We start from the raw sequence: 8,244 nt of genomic DNA, 5'->3' as shown, positions 1-8,244 counted from the left end.
AACAATACTATGACGTAGTGTCGGCCATCATTCTTTTCCAATTGTTGCTGTTGTCGGCCATCATTCTTTTCTAATTGTTGCTGTTGTCGGCCATCATTCTTTTCTAATTGTTGCAATTGTCGGCCATCATTCTTTACCAATTGTTGCTGTTGTCGGCCATCATTCTTTTCTAATTGTTGCTGTTGTCGGCCATCATTCTTTTCTAATTGTTGCCATTGTCGGCCATCACACTTATCAACACTTCCAACAGTTTTAATAATAATAACATTAACCTTTTTAACAAAAAAAAGGAATTAATTTAAATAAAACAAAGAAAATATTCATAGTACATTTATTCAAGGATAATACGATTATACATTCACTAAAAAATCAAGTGGGAAACGCAAATTAACAGTATATTCTTCTAACTACAAGTGAAATTCAATTCTCACATTTCACAGAATGTCAGTAATAGTAATTCAAGGACCAACCACTAATTTGTTTGTCCGACAAGGAAAATCGTTATAAAATACATTAATTCAGGGCATTAAACTACAACTATTTTATTAACTCAATAAGCATAAATTATTTCATACGCTCTCATTTATCTCACTTTGAAGCACCTTCTGTGCTAGTTTGATTATCACCACCCTCTGTCTTGACCATTTTACCAGTATCACCTGAGAAAAAAAAATATTTTAACGGACCAAATATAAGACAAATCTTAACTGCCCCTTTTTAAGGGCAAAAAACAAATTACTTACTTTCAGAATCTGCTTGTTCCCCACCAGAACGACGCCTCTTTCTTGCAGACCTATCTCGGCGGAACACTTTCTGTTGGGCGGGAAGTGGGTCCATACCTAATACCTATAACATAGAAAAACAGCAAAAATTAATAATAAACTATTTCTTAGACACCGCTCCTAGATCGTACTTTGTATATCTGCCTATAGGCAATGAGTCTCAGGGCATATTGGGCGGAACATGTGAGATCCTCCCTTTGCTGGGCAGTCAAGTACGCCACTGCGTCTGGATTATCCTTTTCACAGGGATCTCCCAATCCGGGACCTCCGGGAAGCAATATACCTCCCGCTACGGCCTCCATAACTCTCCTCAACGCGTCCCCAGGAGACAACTGAATACCTCCAGGCACTGACGAAATTACTTTTTCCGCTAACAGTTCCATTCCCTAAACAAAAGAAAATAAAACATTGTTATAACATAAGAAGACACAATGTTACAACAAAAGAGAAAAAAACAGAGTTATAACAAAAGAAGACACAAACAGAGTTATAACAAAAGAAGACACAACAATGTTACAACAGAAGAAAATAAATGGAAGTTAAAACAAAGTCAAATTGTACGAACCCAGGATGTCAAAGGGGACCATGTAGGTACTCTGTGACATAAGTCTCTCAGTATCCTTATTATGATGACGCAAGAATGAAGACCCAGAGCCCTAGCCTGCAAACACAACATCTTATTGATCTTGCAAAAGGTTTTTTAATATAATAAGATAGCATTAATGAACGAGGATCTCTCGGTGAATCCCCCTTCAATGTATGATCGCATAGTATTGTAATTGATAAAAATAATCGGGATAATTCATTACCCTAACCTGATCGATGTGAACTTATCTCTACCGTTGTTTTTATTATTATTAGATAATACTAATAAAAATTTAATTTATAAAATTGATTTTGACTGTTGATAAGAATAAGAAATAAATAGGAATAGAAACAAACGATAGTGACTGATGTAGGTATAAGTGTTTCTATTCCCAAAAACAAAAAAAAGTAAATTAAAACGTGATAAAAATCACATCCTCAGATTTTGTACAAAGTTATAAAATGCAATATTTACAGGGTGGCTCGTTTCGAAGTTGCAAGCATATGCTTTCTCAACAATAAAAACAAATTACTACCCGATGCAAGAAACAATAAAGCAAGTTTTTGTTTTAAAAATGTTACGTTGCGTTGTTCCGTTTTATAAATCGAAACGGGGCACACTCTGCATTTACCAAACAAAAAAAAAAACAAAAACAAAATAAAAAACGGTGTGTGGTAATAAACAACCGCGAAACGCGTAAAAGTGTAAGTCGAGTAATCATCTGCGTCTGTCTCGTCGAATTGCTAACACATAACAATAATTTTATGATAAATAGATGTGAGAGAGCTCGCACGGCCGCGCGGTGTGAGAATATAAGCACAAACCTGGAACCATTTGGTATGTCTGAGGGCTGCCAGCGCCTGGAGACACTTGCCACGTGCCAGTACATCCCGGTCCGACCCGCCGCTCGCAGCTTCTAGACACAAGAAAGGGTGTTTGACCATCGCGCTCACCGCAGCTGCTCGCCACCACCCCCCACACACGACGACGAGGGGGCAATGATGGGGGGAGGAGGCCCGCAGCAGACGCGGCGGCCGGTTGGTCAAAAATCCTTAATCCCACACCACCTAGAATCAGCTCTTGACAAGCATAACAAACAGCACAGTACAATTTTTTCTTTTTTTTTTTTTGATAAGTATTGGACCCAAAACCACGGTCTGGTTTCTTAATTACATATTCTTATTATTTATCTTATTTTTTTTTGTTATTTGAGGTTCTCTTTTCTTTTCTATTGGGTACTTATTGGTCGATTATTATTCACATTTACTTTTATCAATGCCTAATAAGTTATCAGTACAAAAAAAAATAGAGGTTTCCACTTTCAAAAATAATACTTCAAAATAACGAACGAAATTCAAAATATATAATAAGAAAATATTAGAAATAATTTGCCATTAGTTTCCTATTATTGCTTTCATTTTGCTATTTTAAAGTATTATTTTTGCCTAAGGGGTAAACCCTATTATTTAACAAGTCTCTTAGTGCATTTCACTGAATTCGTAACAAATAATCAGAAAAATGCACATACAAAAAAAGACAAATGCAACAGGCCCACTGTTGAAGACAAAATAGAAACAGTAGGTTCATTCATTTGTCTTTATGAGGCAAAAAAATTACTAATAGGCGATGGAAAACTGACTTTTGACAAATGAATTGTTAAACAAAATAAAGTAAAATATGTTCAGTCAATTTTGCATCGCAAACAGAATCAAACCGTTTTCGAAAATAAAAGAGCAAAACCATCATCCATGGAATACGATATAGTCATATGGCAATATAATGATCAATTAAATCAATAATCAAAACAAAAATATTGTGTGTAGTTGTTACCAGACTTCAGAGAAGATCTGAAAAAGTCCAATATTTATTAGGATCAAGGTTTAAGCTGCAAAAAAGTCGCTCTGCACGAGACATACGGCCAGTCCACCTCCATCATCACCATAACAAAAAAAAAATGTACAATAACATATTATAGAATGTGCAATCCTTAAAAAAATTATTATATTATTACTTGTCAAAAACCTAGCAAGAGCAAGAATAAAAAGGAATAGGTATATAAAAGAGAAATACGATTAGATAAATGAATAAAAACAGCTTAAACCCTGCACTTTAAAGTACTGTACTACTCACTACTATACTGTGTTGGGCAGAAATATATTTTTTTCTTCGAATTTCAATCCAAAAACTTTACCAAAGATAGAAAAGACGTAGGTAACATAATTGAAAGTTTAAATCGTTAAGAACAATTGATAAACAAAATAATCAAACAATATCATTTGGAAAGAATCGTTTTCTACTAGTCCAAAAATCAATTATTGCCCAACACTACCTTTATAGGTATGATACCGCGTCGCACGCCACACGCGCGCATCGATATCTCTTTATCGGGGTCGCGATGGGGATGCCGGGCGCCGCGACGAGGCGCCGTCTTACCTTGTTCCCGCATTACTGGACTGGTCAATTGGACGAGCACAGTCAGTCCATCGCCAGTAACTGTCAGGCCTGCGTCCGGGGCGTTTATCGTCACGTTGTACGAGTTCTCTGCAGCCACCTGTTTGAGCGCGGCAGGCAACAGCTCCACCACCTTCCGTAGCAACGTCAGCGTCGGTTTCTCGGCGCACAACACGACCAACTCGACATTGGCGTCGCCTCTGAGCAACAAACCTTTGGCCAGGTGCCCCACACGCATCACCCCCTTGAGGATCCTGTTTGCGTCGCGATCCTGCTGGAACGAGAATCTAACAGGGAAAGAAATTAATTAATAATGAGTCAACTGCCCCCCTCGTATCTCTCAACGCTTACAATTGATTGTCTCTGCCGTCTTCTTTTTGTTCTTGGTTGGAAGCGGGGCCTGCGCTAACGATCTTGTCTGCTTCCGGTTTCACGTCGGTTTTGTTGGCCGCTGCTGCGGGGGTTCCGGTGGCGGCTGTCGCGGGGGTTTGCTGTCCATTTTGGTTTTCTTTAGGCGATTTGGTGGTGTCGGCCAGCTGGTCAGAGACGATTTTAAGGGCGCGTTCGGTATGAGACACGATTCTCTGTATAGATTGCAGTTCCTCCTCTTTCGGATAGATCTCTGAATGACGAGCCATCACGTGACGATCGTCGCTCGATTCGGCACGACGAGCCATCGGCGGTCCCTGGAAGTACTAGAAAAAGATAAATATCGTTCATCCTTTATTGTCGTCACCATTGACACTTTTAAAGTCCTGTATAATTCAATGGTAATTCTGTAATTTGTTTTAACTCACAGGAAGGGGTGCGCTGCCCGGGAACGGCGGCCTCGGTCTTGGGAATGGTCCCATGTTCCCCCTTCGACACCACTCCATGTAATCTTCCTCGTATCTTCGCCGCTCCTCCCAGTACATGCGTTCTTCTTCGTCTTCTGCAGCCATATGCCTGCGTTGCCAGTATTCTTCTCTTAAGGCCTGCAAATTATTTTATTACATAAAAATTAAGCATTTTCTCCAATATCCACATCTTTCAAGCTAAACAAAACCCTTTCATCCCCTAATTAAACCAATTAATAATAATTATAAAGGTGATGTAGGAGCTAGCAAAACTCGTCACTGCAACGGTACAGTTTTCGAGGTGAAGTAGCTCTTTAAATACATGCTATACGATGGCACTAAAATTTCGAAAATCATGGTCTTTGTTTAACGAAAGGAACTACCATCGATTAATAGCTATTGCAAAGTAAGACTTCAAACTTACAGCACGCCTCATTTTCTCTTCCTGTATCTTCCTCTGGCGTATGGACGGCTTTACATCGACAATCAGGTCCGGGTTAACCTTCTTTTTGTATTGCAAACGGTGACGACGGCCCTTCATATGCATCTCCTTGGCGTTAGGGTCGTTAAAGCGACATTCACACAGCTTACAATTAAAACTAATAATCTACAACAAAAACGAGGAGACGCGAATTTAGCAGGGCATGAAAGCGGAAAATATAATTTTCATATTTCACCTTTCCATCATCACTTTTAATTTCTTCAATATAATCTTGGCCGACAGGTTGTATGTCAGGCTCATTGGAACCGGAAACGTCGTCAACAACTTGAGCATCCTCACCCTCTTTACTCTCGCCGTTATTCATACCTAAACCGCCTCCTTGCACGAAATTGATTTTAGCAGTGCCGGTGGTAGTTTTGCGAGGTCCCCCTATTACTTCGGGCTCCTGCGGCGGAATCGGTTTACCCAATTTAGTGTGAAGTAAGACAACTTTTTGATGTTTCGCCCCCCGGATATGGGCAGCGTAAGCGTCGTTACCTGTAATGAAATATTCACGTACAATAAGTCCCCTACTATTTCATTTAATTAATTGAGAATGTTAGAAAAATGTTGAACTTTTATGATCAATGATACTTATTATTTACAAATATCAATAAAAAATGTTCTAAAGTTCAGTATTTTAGCAAGGTGTCTGAACAAAATCGTCATAGGGGTCGATTCTGAAATTCTCCTTGCAAAGTAGACAGATAAACATTTGTTGAAGGAAGAAGGACTTTAAATTTGCTAATCAATCCAATAGAAAAAAAAAACAATGGCTTTGATCTTACCTGTACAGGTGACATCACACAACTGACAACGTAAGGAGTTCCCAGCACGATTTTGGTTAGTGACTGCTGCAGATGCTGCCATTTTGGTGGCAGCTTCGCGTTTCTTATGCTTCTGTCCCTCTAAATGCTCTCTGTATGTCTGAGGCCCAGCACAGCTGCATGACAAGTGACAAGACATAAAATAAATGAACAATCCACTGGGAAGGCAATGACAAACCTACCTAATCTTACAAACTTCACAATAGTGTAACTGTTGTGGCTTTGGGGGTGCTTTAGTGCGCATGTTCTTAGCTCCTATACCCTTCTTATACCCTTGCCATCCGCCGGGTTTCTGTTGAGCTGCATTGCCTGACTGCTGCGCCACATACATCGTGGCTGCAGAGTACAAGGCGGCGTCGTATCCGGAGTACGTGGTGTTAGAATTTGCTTCTGAAATATAAAACTTTAATAACGTTTCCTTTACAGTTTCCAGAATGCCGCCATTCTGGCATGTCGTGAAACATACTTTAATAACTTTGATCAAAGAAACAAACTTACGCGTAGTACGTTTAGCTTGTGTAGCTGGCTGAGCAGCTACTGTAGTCTGGACTGCTGCTGGTTGAGCGTAAGTGGCCTGATAAACTGTAGCGTTGGCCTGGTATGTGGCACTGTACTGTGTAGGTTTTGCTGCAGCTACAGTCTAAATAAACGAAAACAATGGCAAACTTGCAAAAAATAGCTATTAAGTGGGCACAACTTACTGCTTGACTTTGGGGTTGTGCAGTAGCAGCAGCTCTTTGAGTGTACGTAGCAGCGTAGGTTGCAGGCTTAGCAGCCGCTGAAGTTTGATCATATCCAGAAGTGTATCCGGCTGCAGCAGCGGTTTGCCCAGTAGCGGCTTGCTGATAGTAGGTTTTGCTAGCGTCAGCGTACCCTGTAGTAGCTGCGGCCCGACCGTATCCGTATTCGTATGCAGGGGTGGTTCCAGTTCCCACCGCTGCATACGTAGCTGCAGGGGTAGCAGCGGCTGCCTGATAGGCAGTATCGTAGCCCGCTGCTCTTTGCGTTCCGTAAGTAGCGGCAGCTGCTGTAACCGGCGCAGCTACTGCATAACCCGCTTGGCCAGCTTGGTATGCCGCTCCCGTTGCCGCAGCCGCGCTGAAAATATCAATCACGCGGTTACTAGTAACATTTAATTATTGGAGTTTTAACTAACGAGTGGAACAGAAATCGGTATGTTACAATCAATGTAAAACTATGTTTGCAATCTTTAATCGGATTTTGATTAGAAATTAATGTAAATTCATACGATAGCGACATCCAACTAATCGGCCAGTTATAGTATTGATCCAATATGCCGGCGCCATTAATTCAAGGACGCCGGTCATACAATCAAACAAAACCACAAAATAATAACCCATTATTCTACTAATATTTACCTTGCACCACGAACCCTTCTGTTCTAACACACCTTAAGATACCCTTGGTACTCACCTATACTGTGTTCCACCGTGTGTAAAACCAAAATAATTATTTGTCGCCATAATTATAACACGCACACGTTTATTGACAGTCCATGTAGATCAACACTACAGCAGCGCCAACTTGACAATTCTATTAGAGAAACATTACCGGAAACCTGACCGCAAAAAATCGCAAAGGTACTATTTTTTACACGGCTTAATTGGCATTTTAAAAATAGCAATGTTAATAGTGTCTATTAAATGCTTCATTTTAATTATTGATGATTTTCAACTAATAATTAATATTTTGTAAAAAAAGTCAAACAGATGGAGCCACGGAGAGGACATAGAGTTTGAAAACCATAGAATCTTTGGGGTTCTTAACCTAGAAAAAAATTGCCGTACATAACCTCATTTTTTCTTAACTCACTTCCTATTTTTCAGTTAATTTTGCAAAATGAACTTTTAAAAACATTTTCATCTATAAAACGAGACAGTGTAACAGCAAAGGATCTACGATAAGATTAAAGCATAGTTAGAAATTAGTCATTCCAGCTATGGTAACCTTATTAATTAGAAATGATGTTTATTGTAATTTCTAAATAATTTTGTTTTAGTCTGCGATATTCAACTTCCAGAGCCTTTTAACAGTTATTTTATTGTTAATATGCACGTGTGCTTATTTACGATCCCTATTTCCTTCAATAATGGACCGTAACAAGAAAGGGTAAGTCTGTCTTGTTTTGCATTTGTTGATAATTAAAACAACTTCTTTTCAGAATCATGGGGACATTTTGGAAATGTGCAAGAATAGGTGAAAGAAAATCCCCCTGGATAGCTGCCTCCTGCCTTATAATGGCATTTTCTATATTATTTTT

The 8,244-nt window shown here is 39.4% G+C and overlaps 2 protein-coding genes across 2 annotated transcripts; one reads left to right on the top strand and one right to left on the bottom strand.

Annotated features, from left to right (window-relative positions):
- Window positions 1-317: 317 nt before the first annotated feature.
- LOC108743515 (zinc finger RNA-binding protein) lies at window positions 318-7,508 on the bottom strand. Its single transcript, XM_018479087.2, has 15 exons — window positions 7,398-7,508; window positions 6,665-7,061; window positions 6,462-6,603; window positions 6,146-6,353; window positions 5,925-6,079; window positions 5,333-5,634; window positions 5,080-5,262; window positions 4,617-4,793; window positions 4,171-4,514; window positions 3,802-4,106; window positions 2,193-2,284; window positions 1,348-1,443; window positions 914-1,168; window positions 744-846; window positions 318-659 (listed from the first exon to the last, which is right to left on the bottom strand). Exons 1-15 carry the CDS (start codon window positions 7,445-7,447, stop codon window positions 589-591), a joined length of 2,880 nt encoding a protein of 959 aa, XP_018334589.1. The 5' UTR covers window positions 7,448-7,508; the 3' UTR covers window positions 318-588.
- A 232-nt stretch (window positions 7,509-7,740) lies between these two features.
- LOC108743513 (protein kish) lies at window positions 7,741-8,239 on the top strand (the record flags this gene model as incomplete). The annotated part of the gene is made up of 3 exons (XM_018479086.1): window positions 7,741-7,926; window positions 7,984-8,093; window positions 8,146-8,239. Coding segments are annotated over exons 1-3 (207 nt in total), but the record flags the coding sequence as incomplete, so codon positions are not given.
- Between the last annotated feature and the right edge of the window lie 5 nt (window positions 8,240-8,244).

Source organism: Agrilus planipennis, unplaced genomic scaffold, assembly GCF_000699045.2.
Source record: "Agrilus planipennis isolate EAB-ADULT unplaced genomic scaffold, Apla_2.0 scaffold495, whole genome shotgun sequence".
Classification (NCBI taxonomy): domain Eukaryota; kingdom Metazoa; phylum Arthropoda; class Insecta; order Coleoptera; family Buprestidae; genus Agrilus; species Agrilus planipennis.
This window is presented reverse-complemented; position numbering and strand designations above follow the sequence as displayed.